This window comes from Battus philenor, unplaced genomic scaffold (assembly GCF_028537555.1).
Source record: "Battus philenor isolate CCGP_79_NKW_IND1 unplaced genomic scaffold, ilBatPhil1.0.hap1 SCAF_1, whole genome shotgun sequence".
Taxonomy (NCBI): Eukaryota; Metazoa; Arthropoda; class Insecta; order Lepidoptera; family Papilionidae; genus Battus; species Battus philenor.
Window position 1 is genome coordinate 756,501 of NW_027181661.1, and position 16,705 is coordinate 773,205.

Consider the following 16,705-nt stretch of genomic DNA (forward strand, 5'->3'; position numbering starts at 1 on the left):
TCGTTCCACCACGTGTGATGTGGCTAGACCTTATCCATCTTCAAAAAGCTAACGCACACGATCCCTCAAGACCTCGCGGGATCACACATCCAGTGGCAATATTGCCATAGTAAGGCCTATTGTGCGATAGGACTTGGAAATTTTGCGAGCAAATCATCTCTGCACTGCGTCTAAGACGTTACGGACCATTACTATTTCAAAGAGTTTATGGAATGTTTCTTTCTTGATATCCTCTCTTTACGAGTGTAAATTTGGATTTTACCATGTCAGCTGTTAATGAAAGGTTACTTCTGCGAGCTAGATTCCGTTTTAAGCCTCAAATGAATTTCCTCCCGGTAAATGCTCCAAGATCCGCAACCACTTCTGGAGTTATAACCGAGGTCAAATCTGAACTTTTTTTTAACACCTAATAGCTCTAAACTACTTAACTAATTTTATTCTTTTAACGCCTAAACGTTCTCTGTTGGCTTCTTTCCTGATAATTGGAACAGTTTGGCAGCTAGGCGCTCCGGAATCCTTGACCGTCGTGCCGGTTATTTGCTCCTTGTGGCCAAGCCCATTATTGGATTTATTGGCGAGACGCCATTTTTTTTTCTTCTTATTTGGAAGTAATTAGAAGAGACAAGTTAAAAATCCGGAATTTTGGATTATTTTAAAAAATATATATTATGAGAATAGTGGCCAGCAATACGAAACGTTTATAAAATGTACGATACATTTATTTTTTATATATATTCTCAACACATATTTTAGTCAAACTAATTTTGGCTGTTTATCTGTACGTAAACTGGTGCGTGACATTTTGCTTCTCTGTGGTAAAAATATTTTTATTGGCTAGTTAGATGTGAAAATAAATATATTTCATCGAGTGTTTCGTAATTATTAAAAAGTATTGATCTAAAATATAATGTAACCTGTTCATGTAATACAAGTTAAGTATATATATACACGTATATATATACAACGTGAAGTTTATTTAAAAAAAGCATTTCCGATATTCTAAATAAAAACCATGGAAAACGCGAGCAATATGTTAGAATTGTACATGGACATCAGTGAACGAAAGTCGGCCTACTGCGCATTATGTCTGCGAACCGAAGAAGAAACCCAACTGACGGCGCCGCTGGTTTTCCAGAAAGCCCTTGGGGCTCTGAAATGCAACATATCGGTGAGCTTATAGAAACATATTTAACATCGCAGTATATGCATGTTTACTTATACCGACAAATCCCAATGGATTATAAAGTTAATGTGACAAATGAGCGTGCAGAAGAGATGGCTGTTGTGACTTTATGGTTCTGGAGTGGATACCACGGAATTTACGCATGACTTCGCTAAGGTCTACGGAAAACACTGGATGCAAGCCGGTTCAAACCTGTTTTTTGTAAATTTATAGGGAAGGGCTTTATCCAGCTATGGACGGGTTTCTTCTGAAATGACTATGATATCATATCTCTAATTTACTCTTTTGGTGGGCAAAGCACCATGTATAAGTATACATTGGAATAATTAAATATTACCAATTAAAAATAACAACAAAGTCATACTAAGGATTTCTCTCCAAGATCAAGTGATTAAGTTGAACCAGCAGTGAACAGGATACATAGCGCTAAGAATGACCGTAGGAGCCTTAAGCTCCGAGTTCCAAACACTATTATCTGGCAAGCACAGTCCACAGACAAGCTAATTGAATTTATAGGAAGGTGTTAGATGTCTCCCTTCCTGCTGATCGAATTGAATATCTTTGAGTGTGGACGACATACAGTAGTGCTATGTCCCTATGGCTAAAATTAAATAACAACATAGTACATAATACAAACCTTAGGGCCTTTAATACTAGTTAGTAAATTTTGTTAAATTATTACAGGATTTCCGCAGTAATAAGCTTTGTAACACGTGTGAGCCTATGGCAGCAGCTGTAGCCAACTTTGTGGACATGGTTCATTATGCTCAAGAGATCCGCATGTTGGTCGAAACCGCTAAGCGGGACATTAAAATAATGAGGGTAAACTTTAGCTTATATAACCTTAATTGAATGTTGCCAAAGTAATTGTTAAGTAATAAATTAATTTTCAATTGCTTTATTGTGTATGTATAATTGATAGATGGCTTTATGTGTTTGTTAGCTATGATTATAATGGATATTGAAAGGCAATTAAAAAGAGTTGGTACCTGAAAATTCTTTGTCTTAATGAAAAACCAATACCTTGATACCCGACTAATAAAATATTGATTGATTCAATTGTTCATACTTAAAATGTTACAATGTCCTGAACTGTCTATGTAATCTATGTATATTTATATTTATGTTGTATCTATGTATTAACTCTTTGAAAGTGCCTAGCATATACCTAAGAATAAATATCTGTTTTTTTTGTTTATGTTCAACTGATAGGTTTTGTGAAATAAAAAATTGTGATATGGCCATGTTGCAGAAGAAGCGGCTGCAACAAACGTCTAGTCTCACAAACCTAATAAAGCGACGTAAATTGGCACAATTGAACTGCACGAAGGCGCTCCACGCGAACACTAGTGTTGTAAGTCTGTGCCCAAATTTATTTATTTATTTTAGTATATCAACATCACTGTAATTGCAACATAGGACTTTCACACAGAAGCGGAACGGACGACATTATTAAGGTTGGTATACTGAAAGGCTTCCAACTGTTCCAATTGAAAATTTACAGCGGAGGAACATCCTGTGGCTGAGATGATGATATGACCTTTTATTCAACCATTGATGGTCAGTGATCACCACCATCGGATGTAATGAAGATATATGAAAGAGGCCTGTAAAACTTAAAAATACTGTTTTAATGATGATTACTCAATGTTTGATAAAATTCAGAATAACATTAAATTAAAGTTCTTTCTTCAGAGCAATGTCGCGACTGCAAATGTAACAGCAGCCCAAATTACAGAAAATCATGCGCCAAAGGTGGAAAAGTGAGTACACATTTTTTTACATCTACTGACAAGGTGAACAGACTAACCTGTTAAGATCCTTGGAAGACACCGGATAAAGGCTGTTTCCAATCGGTCTTATTGGTGACCTTACCTAGGTGGTAGGCCTATTTATATCAGTGGACATCCTAGTATTAAAATGATGATGATGTATTTCTGAATAATTTATTGGGGAAAGGTTAGACGACAGATAGGCAATAAAATATACTTCACTTATAGCAATAATGTGGTGGCAAAAATTTTTTGTAAATTCAAAATGCATTTTAAATTTTTTCATAGACCACTTTCAAACTTTATCGTGAAACGACTGCTGGAACAATTATACTTTATTTTCATGTTTTTATAAGTAGCAGTCGCTGAGTTTTTTAAAATATCTGCCAACATTCAGTCATCAATGAAGAGTAAAAGTTTTAGTTCTCCACTAAAACAGAGATATCTTTGTTGTCTCGCACTTACTTATTGTGTACCTTCATTATTTTGACAAAACTTCATATGCCAATGAGCTTAGGATCATCATTCCAGACATAGGGAGGTCCACTACTGGACTCAGATCTTATAGATTTCAAATTGAAATATTTCACCTTTAGATGGTGGTCAAAATGAGAATAACATTTACTATTCATGTCATGACTAAAGTATCTTCTGGTTGGCCCAGAAAGCGAGTAAATTAATCTTTTAGAGGAAATTGATCCTGTTAGTATTAGGTATTAACCTTCATTTCAACTGTACCCTAGAAAGACTGTTACATGAAGTGGTCACAGGTGGATGTTGCCATAATTGGCATCTCCAACAAGACGCACCTGTGTTTCATTGGATTATGATCCCTCATCAGAGGACTGAGAATGACCACTGGGGTGTTTCAGTGGATGAAAACAATTTAATTCTTGTAATATTTTATACATACTGATTTCTTATAGGTGTAAAAAATTTAAAGTGGTGAATGTATTGTAAACCTTTCCAAAAATCAATGGTTTCAGAAATAAAGAGAAATATATTGATAATATTGTAAGAAAAAGAGCTTATCAAAATTCTACTATAAGCTATAAAGATTCTTGGTGACAAGTGATATATTCATTCACCCCTTTAAACCTTTCAGTTGTAAAACCAATCAGTGTATCGCGCATTTAAAATTTCCTTTTCACAGACATATACCTGAAACAGAAACGATAGTCATAAATGACGAAGAGTCGGATAATGAGTCTGTGGAACTGGTCAGTTTCGATTCTGGCAACACTAAGGATCTACCAGCAACATCGCCAACGCCTGAACATGTGCCACCTGAGTTATTACCTTCCACATCCAATGCACCAATTATTGAAAAGGGTGAAAATAAAAAAAATGAAGATTCCCATGTGGACGCAGATATAGAAACTGAAAGTGATTCGTCCTGTGGTGCAGTTATCGAAGCAAGCATAGATAAGGAAGCAGGAATGGAAGTACTAAGAAACCAAAACTCTCCAGTTGTTGATGATACGGTGAGTTATTGTTTTGGTTAACTGTTTTGATGCAAAATCCATAGTTTTTAGTCATTAACTAACCAGTTTATATTAAAAGATTTCTATGCATGTGTTGAACATGTGTATATATCTACATGTGAATGCTCATCTTCAATTAAATTTGAGAGATCAGCTGAGAACGGATTTTATGAAATTCCATCCATAGCTTGAGGAGGCATTTATTAAAATAATGCATTTTTTAAAATCACTTATATAAAACAATTATTTCTGACAGTACAAAATCTGCAAAAAGAGAGTAAACAATAATGAATTTTTATGTATAGTAATTTGTAAAGGCACTTTTCTGAAACCACTAATTATATACTTATATAACTTGTAGACCTATTAACAATCACTCTTGTATATAAATAATAAATTAATTACATTATATGTAACAGGAAGAGACAATCACAGCTTCACTTCGCAAAAGCAGGCAAGCTTTGCTCGATAACATACGGAATTTGATAATGTAAAGAACAATGTGAAGAATCTTTACAATTTATTTTTTCATACAGAAAGTCTGACCGCACTTATGTTGTATAACTAGTTGTAAGTAAGTTGCTAAAAATTGAAATTACTTAAAACGTTGAGCGCCACGCTGATTTTTTAAATGTGCAAACTTCAAAGAAAATTGGTAAAAGTCTCTGAAAATGTAAGAAAAGACAGTAGAATGATGGCAAGGTAGAAGACCAAGCAGCGTGCTGTAACATTTTGTGATACTTGTGAGTGCCATTTTTATGTTTGATGTGTCTCAGTCTATCCCATTAATCGTATAATTGTACTAAATTAAGCAAATTTTAAATAAATTTTCTGTTATTCCGTAAAATGGACATTTTTTAGTTCTCGTGTTACATGCTGTAAGCCACCGATGGCTGACATAGCGCTCAACGTGTTATGCTTATATCACTTATTCCCTACATTTGCAGTGAGGTAGCAAAAAGCCCTCCAGCCAATGTCACGTGTCTATACTTAATTTTTAAGCTGTGTTAAACCAATTGAATTGAATAATTGAGACAATAAATAGAATGAATAATTATTGCCAATTACTCAATCTCCGACTAATTGTATATGCCAAGAATTAATGTACTAGGTACGCTAGACTTGTAAGTGATTAAAGTTAAAGTAATTTCATTTTGGCCAAAAGCCAGGTAGCCAATAATTTGTATGAAAACCAAAAAAATTTTTACTTTGTGATGTATTTAAAAATGTATTACAAAATTATTATTACCAGTATATGATTGTAAGAAGATATTACCTTTATTTTCAATCTACAATCATGTAGTCTAACTTATGCATTAAAAATTATAGTAAGTTCCAAGGGTTCCCCTTAAATTTTATATATAATTGTCATAGTACCTTCAAATTTGATTAGGAATATCGGAAATATTGATCTTTTAAGACCATAAACAATTTAACCTATTCCACAGAATTAACCCAGCTGATCTTAGCCATAAGTCTATTTTTTCTGCCTGATGTGACAAATAAAATGAGGGTCAATTTAAAAAAATAAAAGAAAGCTGTGATATTTTGTTTTGGACTCTAATATGATTTGACCATACTACCCAATAGATCACCTCTCAGTCTTAATTAAATCATAAAGATAGATATTGTATAGAAGTATGATATATTTTATTTGTTTAGAAATAAGCATTACTAATATAATTCATTATTATTTTGTTCAGAAATAGGATTTATTGTTATGTTGCTTAAACTTTGACAGACAAAAGGGGCACAATATTTATTATTATATTTTTATGTTATGTTTTTTTTACACAAGTGTTTTTGAATCATTTACAGGTTGTATATAATTATTTAAGAGCAGGTGCCATATGATTTATGAAATATAAATTATATACAATTATGTTTTCTTAAAAAAAAAGTGATTTTATGATCCTATTTAAATATAGACATATTTATTACTCATAACCAAAAGAAAATTACAACACGTTTTGTATGGTAATATATAATTTGCATGACTTACGAATTTAAATAGACAATGGTGTTGAATTTCCCGCCTTTTCGATTTGAGATGTCAAAGGGGCGATGTCAACATATATGTCATAGATAATATATTGTTCATAAATGTTTATGATTGATTTACTAATATTAATTAAAATTGTAACTTTATTGTGACAACTTGGAAAGTTTGAAGAAAACTACAAATTTATAAGAATAAACAATTTTTCTCCATTTAATTTGTTTTATTTTTTTAGAGTAATTCTAAGCCTACACGCTAAATACTTAGTCATTTTAACAGTTTTCTTAGTTCCTCATTTACTTTTTAAAATGTTAAAGACTTATCAAAGACTCCTCCAAAACGGCTTTCCTGCCTACGAGGATAGATCTGATTGATGGAATTGTTACATTTTTTTTTTAATTATATTACAGGCTGGTTTCGACATGAGTCCAGATGCTAGGTGTGGAACAAACATATTCGAAGTAAATCTGCGCATATGCGGTTGTTGCTATGCGTTTCACAAAGCCAACGATTAAACTTTCGCGTCGTCCGGAGACTAGCACAAAATGTTAGCGACTGACTGGCCCGCTTAAAACCTTTTTTATACTTTTTTATATTTAACACGTTGTGTTGCTAGGCGTCGTACACGTGTTTTTGTTCAGAATAGTCTATTGTTACGCGGCAATGTACTCTTACCTAGTTTTGTGAAATTATATTTAAATTACCACCATTATTTGAATTTATTCGCTCGATAACATTTTTGGCCTTGATCTAAAGACTGTGGTAGGTGGCGGTAGCTACAGTCTTTGATTTTCTTGAGCGGCAGAGACAAAACGGGTCGATGGAACGAAATTCTAACCACAAGGAGTTTTTTGTGGCGTCATTAAAAAAAGCATGTATTCTAACTAATGTTATAAGCATAATACTCTGCAAAAGTATTTTTTTGGTATGTTAAAAGTTATCAAGAATGGATTTTATAAATAAATTTTTAAAACTTTTTCCTAGTTACAACTATTTATATTTCTAAATATAAATTTTACATCTGGTACAATTTATTCAAGAACGATCATACAGGTATAGTTTCCAAATACACCTGACAAGAGATTTAAAAAGATAATGTCTCGATTTAGAGTAAAACTTAAATTGCCTAATTATTATAATGAAATACTGCACAGAGTAACGAGGATCCTTAATGCATACACGTTAGGCTTAAGGTTACAAAGATTCTATTCTAAATGTGATGAAAGACTGTTGTGTGAAGTTAACTGCTTTAGAGTTCCATACGGAACATTATTAATAACTGCTGGTTGATAAATTTCCATAATTAAAACATTATTTAAATAACATATTTAAAATATACTCGTGTTTTAGGTTTTAATTGTCAAAAGTGATGAACTGTCAGGCATACGTCAACTTTAAATACGACGTGTCTATAAAACAGTCATCGCGTCTTCTCACGCTCCAATCGTTGTAGTTAGTCATTATGTCAATATTTAAGAAGGCATTGTAAATGATGGTTTAGTGCAATACATTACGTATTATAAAATGTGTTTAAATTAAAGAAATCTGCACATTCCTGAGGTTTCTACATTGCAATATCCACAGGAGACTGGTATTATTTGGTTATTTCTAATAGCCTTGTCTTGCGAATGATAATACTGCATTCAATAATACTCTATACTATACTATACTAATATACTCTATATAATGCTTTAATCTAATATTATAACAGAAACATATAACTCTTTACGTTTTAATTGATAGATTCGGCGCATTTGTACGAATTATCTAATGCACTAATAAAATACCGAAAATAAATACATAGTAACTAGCAGTTATTTATTTTAAAATATATATATGTAAAAATTGTGGCCTGCATTCTGAAGAATCTGCAATTAACATTGTTTACACGTCAAATCAATCATATAACCTCTAAAAAATAAAATAGCCAATGTAAATAATGATATTTGTTGTAAGTAATTGTTTTAATATTAAAATATAGAGAGATAATCATTGTTTGAATTAGCATTACATAAATACTTTTAATTGAAAAATAGTCTTTTGTTTTTTTTCAATTCTTGTTTATTTGATATAATAAAAATTATAATTTTTAAATTTTTTTTTGAAACATAAATATAGGAAGATCTCAATATATACAGGGTAATTTATTACAGGTATCAAAGCTTTGACAGGGTGATGTACATCAATGTTGAACTATGTCACATTATTTTTTTATTAGGTGTAATATGCCTTCTACCTAATACAAAGTCTGCAGGTACGGGTAATTTTATCATTTGGGGATTTATTTTTAAAAAGTATGTAAAACATTGTGATTATTTTGCAATAAATGTGTCAAACTAAGAGCCAATTTTGGAACACTACGACTCTAAGGTAGAAGTATGGTGAGCAGTGAGTTTCAACTTTATCATCATCCAATGCCACTTGAGTCATTGTGTTGTTTTTCTCAGAAAGGATGTTGGACACTAGAAGTCGAGAAGTCTAAGAAATAAATTTTGTATATTACTTAGCTTGCGCATTAATCTGCAGTACATTATCTGCTGTGTTTAACTTTATTAGAAACAATAACACATTTTTATATGTTGTAATCCAGAGGTGGGAATTGTTCCTCTTGTCCACAGGATTTACTACCTTAACCTAGGCCCACCCTAAACTTGTCTCCCAGGTGGAGCTAAATGAGGAATAATGCTGAACAACAACCTGACCCTAGGCTCTCACAAACCCAGAGAGATTAATTTCTCAACAAATTATCATCAAACAATCAGAAAAAAAAAATTATACTTTGGTACAACAGATGGGTACACTATAATACTAATAGCCGTCAAAAAATGAAGGCACTGTTGATTCTCACATGGATCATGAATGTATTAGCTCTGAACAAACTAGAAGAATAATTATTCCTAAATCACAATAAAATTGAAATTTTATTAATTTCAGAGACATATCTGACTCAAGAAAAATTAGTGTAAATGGATATAATACATTTTTCTAATGACCCATTTTGTTTGTAATCAACGATTTATTCACCTTTGTTACCAAGAACTCATTGCCATCCAATATACAAATTTTCAATGCCAGATCCATAAAAATTAATCGGTTGTTCTGTAAAATATGTCGACAGAAACGACATTACTTTCCAGTCGCCTTAATAATGTATAATTTTTCGACATTTGATTAGGCACATTGGACATAAGAACACCAATACCTCAATTTTTGAAACATCGCAAAGTTAATAAAGATTTTCTAAAACAAATCATGTGAATATCGAAGATAGGTTCTAGTGTTGCGTAAATACTACTTTTTTTAAAAAAAATGAACAATGTAAACATATAAAAATAATATAGAATTTTATTTCAAACATACAAAAGTATTCAATTAAAAAACAGTAAACTATTGAATTGATTAATAAAATATATAGAAAAGGAATCTCGGAGTTTTGATAACAAGGCGCAATCCGAAACAAATATGTTGCCATATTTAAGAAACAAAAAGAGAATTACAAAACATTGCTAAAATAGTGTCTAAATAAGTACTAATTTAGCAGCGACGCGATTTCGAAAAAACGCAAAGCGAAGTATGCTTATGAGATTTGGGTAGATTCCGAAATTACCAAACTGTTGGAGCACTATGAAACTGAACTTGGTTGATATTTGCCTGTCTTACCCTACAGCTCAATGTGACAAATTAAATATGCAGGTGCTGTACAAAAGTTATTGCTAGTCTGCAAAAACCATTAATTTCCTGTGCTATGTATGTACATACTATATTTAGAAGTCTCAATATGTATATTTTTAACCGCTACTAAACACAATACTGTGTCCAAATTACAATGCACCGTCACAAAATACAATGACACTGTAGTGGTGACATGCGCAAAATATTAGTCAACGGCCGGCGACACCACAGTGGTGATTTAACAATTTTTCATTAAAAGTGTGTGATTCATACTAAAGAGTTTTATGGAATGTTTCTTTTTTAATATCCTCTCTTTACGAGTGTAAATTTGGATTTTACCATGTCAGCTTTTAATGAAAGGTTACTTCTGCGAGCTAGATTCCGTTTTAAGCCTCAAATGAACTTCCTCCCGGTAAATGCTCCGAGATCCCCTACCACTTCTGGAGTTATAACCGAGGTCAAATCTGAACTTTTTTTTAACACCTAATAGCTCTAAACTACTTAAATAATTTTATTCTTTAAACGCCTAAACGTTCTCTGCTGGCTCGTTTCCTGATAATTGGAACAGGTTGGCAGCTAGGCGCTCCAGAATCCTTGACCGTCGTGCCGGTTATTTGCTCCTTGTGGCCAAGCCCATTACTGGATATCCCAAATAAGGGTCTTAAAATATAGGACTCAACGAGCGCAGTTTTTTCCTTCTTATTTGGAAGTAATTAGAAGAGAAGTTAAAAATCCGGAATTTTGGATACACACACCTCTTATCATATAATTGTCCAAACAATAGCAGTAGCGAAATCACGACGGCTTGCGATAAATCGCGTACCGCTCCCTTTTTTTGTGTTTTCCTGCAAGTCTCTGCCCGCCGGTTTTTCATTCATTATATTACGGATTTTCATTTGATTACCACTTTACTTCAATCAGTGTGCGCTCAGTACGTTCCCGCTAAAACGCGTTTAGCCGATGCTTGGAAGCTATTACCCGTGGACGTCTTTGCTTCTGAAAAATTAACCTAAATACAAAGACGACGGTAGCATTACGGAGGAATTCAAATTTGAATTCGAAGTGTTAGAATTATTTAAAAAAAATATATATTATGAGAATAGTGGCCAGCAATACGAAACGTTTATAAAATGTACGATACATTTATTTTTTATTTTTTATATATATTCTCAACACATATTTTAGTCAAACTAATTTTGATTGTTTATCTGTATGTAAACTGGTGCGCGACTTTTTGCTTCTCTGTGGTAAAAATATTTTCATTAGGTAGTTAGATGTGAAAAAAAATATATTTCATCGAGTGTTTCGTAATTATTAAAAAGTATTGATCTAAAATATAATGTAACCTGTTCATGTAATACAAGTTAAGTATATATATACACGTATATATATACAACGTGAAGTTTATTTAAAAAAAGTATTTCCGATATTCTAAATAAAAACCATGGAAAACGCGAGCAATATGTTAGAATTGTACATGGACATCAGTGAACGAAAGTCGGCCTACTGCGCATTATGTCTGCGAACCGAAGAAGAAACCCAACTGACGGCGCCGCTGGTTTTCCAGAAAGCCCTTGGGGCTCTGAAATGCAACATATCGGTGAGCTTATACAAACATATTTAACATCGCAGTATATGCATGTTTACTTATACCGACAAATCCCAATGGATTACAAAGTTAATGTGACAAATGAGCGTGCAGAAGATATGGCTGTTGTGACTTTATGGTTCTGGAGTGGATACCACGGAACCTACGCATGACTTCGCTAAGGTCTACGGAAAACACTGGATGCAAACCGGTTCAAACCTGTTTTTAGTAAATTTATAGGGAAGGGCTATATCCAGCTGTGGACGGGTTTCTTCTGAAATGACTATGATATCATATCTCTCCAATTTACTCTTTTGGTGGGCAAAGCACCATGTATAAGTATACATTGGAATAATTAAATATTACCAATTAAAAATAACAACAAAGTCATACTAAGGATTTCTCTCCAAGATCAAGTGATTAAGTTGAACCAGCAGTGAACAGGATACATAGCGCTAAGAATGACTGTAGGAGCCTTAAGCTCCGAGTTCCAAACACTATTATCTGGCAAGCACGGTCCACAGACAAACTAATTGAATTTATAGGAAGATATTAGATGTCTCCCTTCCTGCTGATCGTATTGGATATCTTTGAGTGTGGACGACATACAGCAGTGCTATGTCCCTATGGCTAAAATTAAATAACGACATAGTACATAATACAAACCTTAGGGCCTTTAATACTAGTTAGTAAATTTTGTTAAATTATTACAGGATTTCCGCAGTAATAAGCTTTGTAACACGTGTGAGCCTATGGCAGCGGCTGTAGCCAACTTTGTGGACATGGTTCATTATGCTCAAGAGATCCGCATGTTGGTCGAAACCGCTAAGCGGGACATTAAAATAATGAGGGTAAACTTTAGCTTATATAACCTTAATTGAATGTTGCCAAAGTAATTGTTAAGTAATAAATTAATTTTCAATTGCTTTTTTGTGTATGTATAATTGATAGAATGGCTTTATGTGTTTAATAGCTATGATTATAATGGATATTGAAAGGCAATTAAAAAGAGTTGGTACCTGAAAATTCTTTGTCTTAATGAAAAACTAACACCTTGATACCCAACTAATAAAATATTGATTGATTTAATTGTTCATACCAAAAAAGTTACAAATGTTTGTCTACCCTCATATATTTTAAGGGTATTACAAAACAATAATTTATAATCATATGATTCTACAACACTGTTGCACAAACATTTAACTTGATTGGAAATAACCTGTCAGCGAAAAGTTCTTATAGATGTAAGACATTTACAATTATCCTGGACAAAATGACGATCACAGTAAACAATATTTAATTTTAATATTTGGTAAACGTTATTTTAAAATAATTTCTTAATGTATTATTATTTCTGAAACCATACATCAATTGATGGCAAATGAGCTATACATTTATCTCTTTAAAGCTTTTGCTGCTGCACAGCTATTTCTGATCTCCTTGTACACATTTTCATTATTTTGTTTCAAGTTGTATTAACATACACCATTATGCTCATTTCCAATAAATATGCTTCTTTAACAAAATCCTTGAAGCAATTTCCAATTTATTAACCAAAAATTTTCAAAGTTATATATAACTGATCAATAAGACACATTATCAATAAAGTCTATATAGGCAAGAAACATTCCTGGGGTTTGTGTAATACAGATTTTCTTGAAAATATATGCAAATAAATGTAAAATGTGTGCTAAAAGAGTTTTTATCAATTTTCTTGCATGATTCTAATAGATAGAATCAATTTCCTGAACTGTCTATGTAATCTATGTTTATTTATATTTATGTTGTATCTATGAATTAACTTTTTGAAAGTGCCTAGCATATTCCTAAAAATAAATATCTATTTTTTTTGTTTATGTTCAACTGATAGGTTTTGTGAAATAAAAATTGTGATATGGCCATGTTGCAGAAGAAGCGGCTGCAACAAACGTCTAGTCTCACAAACCTAATAAAGCGGCGTAAATTGGCACAATTGAACTGCACGAAGGCGCTCCACGCGAACACTAGTGTTGTAAGTCTGTGCCCAAATTTATTTATTTATTTTAGTATATCAACATCACTGTAATTGCAACATAGGACTTTCACACAGAAGCGGAACGGATGACATTATTAAGGTTGGTATACTGAAAGGCTTCCAACTGTTCCAATTGAAAATTTACAGCGGAGGAACATCCTGTGGCTGAGATGATGATATGACCTATTATTCAACCATTGATGGTCAGTGATCACCACCATCGGATTTAATGAAGATATATGAAAGAGGCCTGTAAAACTTAAAAATACCGTTTTAATGATGATTACTCAATGTTTGATAAAATTCAGAATAACATTAAATTAAAATTCTTTCTTCAGAGCAATGTCGCGACTGCAAATGTAACAGCAGCCCAAATTACAGAAAATCATGCGCCGAAGGTGGAAAAGTGAGTACACATTTTTTTACATCTACTGACAAGGTGAACAGACTAACCTGTTAAGATCCTTGGAAGACACCGGATAAAGGCTGTTTCCAATCGGTCTTATTGGTGACCTTACCTAGGTGGTAGGCCTATTTATATCAGTGGACATCCTAGTATTAGAATGATGATGATGTATTTCTGAATAATTTATTGGGGAAAGGTTAGACGACAGATAGGCAATAAAATATACTTCACTTATAGCAATAATGTGGTGGCAAAAATTTTTTGTAAATTCAAAATGCATTTTAAATTATTTCATAGACCACTTTCAAACTTTATCCTGGAACGACTGCTGGAACAATTATACTTTATTTTCATGTTTTTATAAGTAGCAGTCGCTGAGTTTTTTAAAATATCTGCCAACATTCATTCATCAACGAAGAGTAAAAGTTTTAGTTCTCCACTAAAACAGAGATATCTTTGTTGTCTCGCACTTACTTATTGTGTACCTTCATTATTTTGACAAAACTTCATATGCCAATGAGCTTAGGATCATCATTCCAGACATAGGGAGGTCCACTACTGGACTCAGATCTTATAGATTTCAAATTGAAATATTTCACCTTTAGATGGTGGTCAAAATGAGAATAACATTTACTATTCTGTTGGTATCCAAAAATAGTACTACTCCCGGGTCAAGACTAAAGTATCTTCTGGTTGACCCAGAAAGTGAGTAAATTAATCTTTTGGAGGAAATTGATCCTGTTAGTATTAGGTATTGACCTTTTTAACTGTACCCTAGAAAGACAGTTACATGATGTGGTCAGAGGTGGATTTTGCCATAATTGGCATCTCCAACAAGACGCACCTGTGTTTCAGCGGATCATGATCCCTCTTCAGAGGATTGAGAATGACCACTGGGGTGTTTCAGTGGATGAAAACAATTAAATTCTTGTAATATTATATACATGATGATTTCTTATAGGTGTAAAAATTTTAAAGTGATGAATGTATTGTAAACCTATCCTAAAATCAATGGTTTCAGAAATAAAGAGAAATATATTGATAATATTGTAAGAAAAAGAGCTTATCAAAATTCTACTATAAGCTATAAAGATTCTTGGTGACAAGAGATATATTCATTCACCCCTTTAAACCTTTCAGGTGTACAACCAATCAGTGTATCGCGCATTTAAGATTTCCTTTTCACAGACATATACCTGAAACAGAAACGATAGTCATAAATGACGATGAGTCGGATAATGAGTCTGTAGAACTGGTCAGTTTCGATACTGGTAACACTAAGGATCTACCAGCAACATCGCCAACGCCTGAACATGTGTCACCGGAGTTATTACCTTCCACATCCAATGCACCAATTATTGAAAAGGGTAAAAATAAAAAAAATGCAAATTCCCATGTGGACGCAGATATAGAAACTGAAAGTGATTCGTCCTGTGGTGAAGTTATCGAAGCAAGCAAAGATAAGGAAGCAGGAATGGAATTAATAAAAAACCTAAACCCTCCAGTTGTTGATTTTACGGTAAGTTATTGTTTTGGTTAACTGTTTTGATACAAAATTCATAATTTTTAGTCATTAACTAACCAGTTTATATTAGGAGATTTCTATGCATGTGTTGAACATGTGTATATATCTATACGTGAATGCTCATCTACAATTAAATTTGAGAGATCAGCTGAGAACGGATTTTATGAAATTCCATCCATAGCTTGAGGAGGCATTTATTAAAATAATGCATTTTATAAAATCATTTATATATGTATGTATATCACTATGTTAAAACAATTACTTCTGACAGTACAAAATCTGCAAAAAGAGAGTAAACAATAATGAATTTTGATGTATAGTAATTTGTAAAGGCACTTTTCTGAAACTACTAATATTTGGATATGATATAATATAACTATAAAATCACCTATTCAAAGCTTGTAGACCTATTAACAATCACTCTTGTATATAAATAATAAATTAATTACATTATATGTAACAGGAAGAGACAATCACAGCTTCACTTCGCAAAAGCAGGCAAGCTCTGCTCGATGACATACGGAAAATATTAACATAAAGAACATTGCGAAGAATCTTTACAATTTATTTTCCATACAGAAAGTCTGACTGCACTTATGTTATATAACTAGTTGTAAGTTAAGTTGCTAAAAATTTAAATTACTTAACACGTTGAGCGCCACGCCGATTTTTAAGATGTTCAGCCCACGCGCGCCAAATAAATGTTTAGAACAATCCCTTCCATAAAATAGTATAGAAAACTAGCCTGCCAATTGTTATTAAGTACTATGGTTGTAAATATATTACAAATACATACATTCTATATAAAAATATTACAAAGCAAAAAATTAACGTTACCGAATTTCGGAAAAAATTGGCACTGCATCTTGCAGAATTGCAAAAAGATACATAAAGAAAAACAAACTCCAAAGAAAATTGGTAAAAGTCTCTGAAAATGTAAGAAAAGACGGTAAAATCATGGTAAGGTAGAAGACCAAGCGTGCTGTAACATTTTGTGATACTTGTGAGTGCCATTTTTATATTTGATGTGTCTCAATCTATCCCATTAATAGTATAATTGTA

The 16,705-nt window shown here is 32.7% G+C and overlaps 2 protein-coding genes across 2 annotated transcripts; both read left to right on the forward strand.

The window, feature by feature from the left end:
• Positions 1–860: 860 nt before the first annotated feature.
• Positions 861–6,611, forward strand: LOC137933394 (uncharacterized). Its single transcript, XM_068777345.1, has 6 exons — positions 861–1,168; positions 1,868–2,005; positions 2,436–2,537; positions 2,879–2,946; positions 4,109–4,439; positions 4,859–6,611. The coding sequence occupies exons 1-6, from the start codon at positions 1,013–1,015 to the stop codon at positions 4,931–4,933; spliced, it is 870 nt and encodes a 289-aa protein (XP_068633446.1). The 5' UTR covers positions 861–1,012; the 3' UTR covers positions 4,934–6,611.
• A 3,325-nt stretch (positions 6,612–9,936) lies between these two features.
• On the forward strand, positions 9,937–16,181 carry LOC137923446 (uncharacterized). The gene is made up of 6 exons (XM_068766739.1): positions 9,937–11,710; positions 12,412–12,549; positions 13,608–13,709; positions 14,051–14,118; positions 15,307–15,637; positions 16,107–16,181. The coding sequence occupies exons 1-6, from the start codon at positions 11,555–11,557 to the stop codon at positions 16,179–16,181; spliced, it is 870 nt and encodes a 289-aa protein (XP_068622840.1). The 5' UTR covers positions 9,937–11,554.
• The last annotated feature ends 524 nt before the right edge of the window (positions 16,182–16,705 follow it).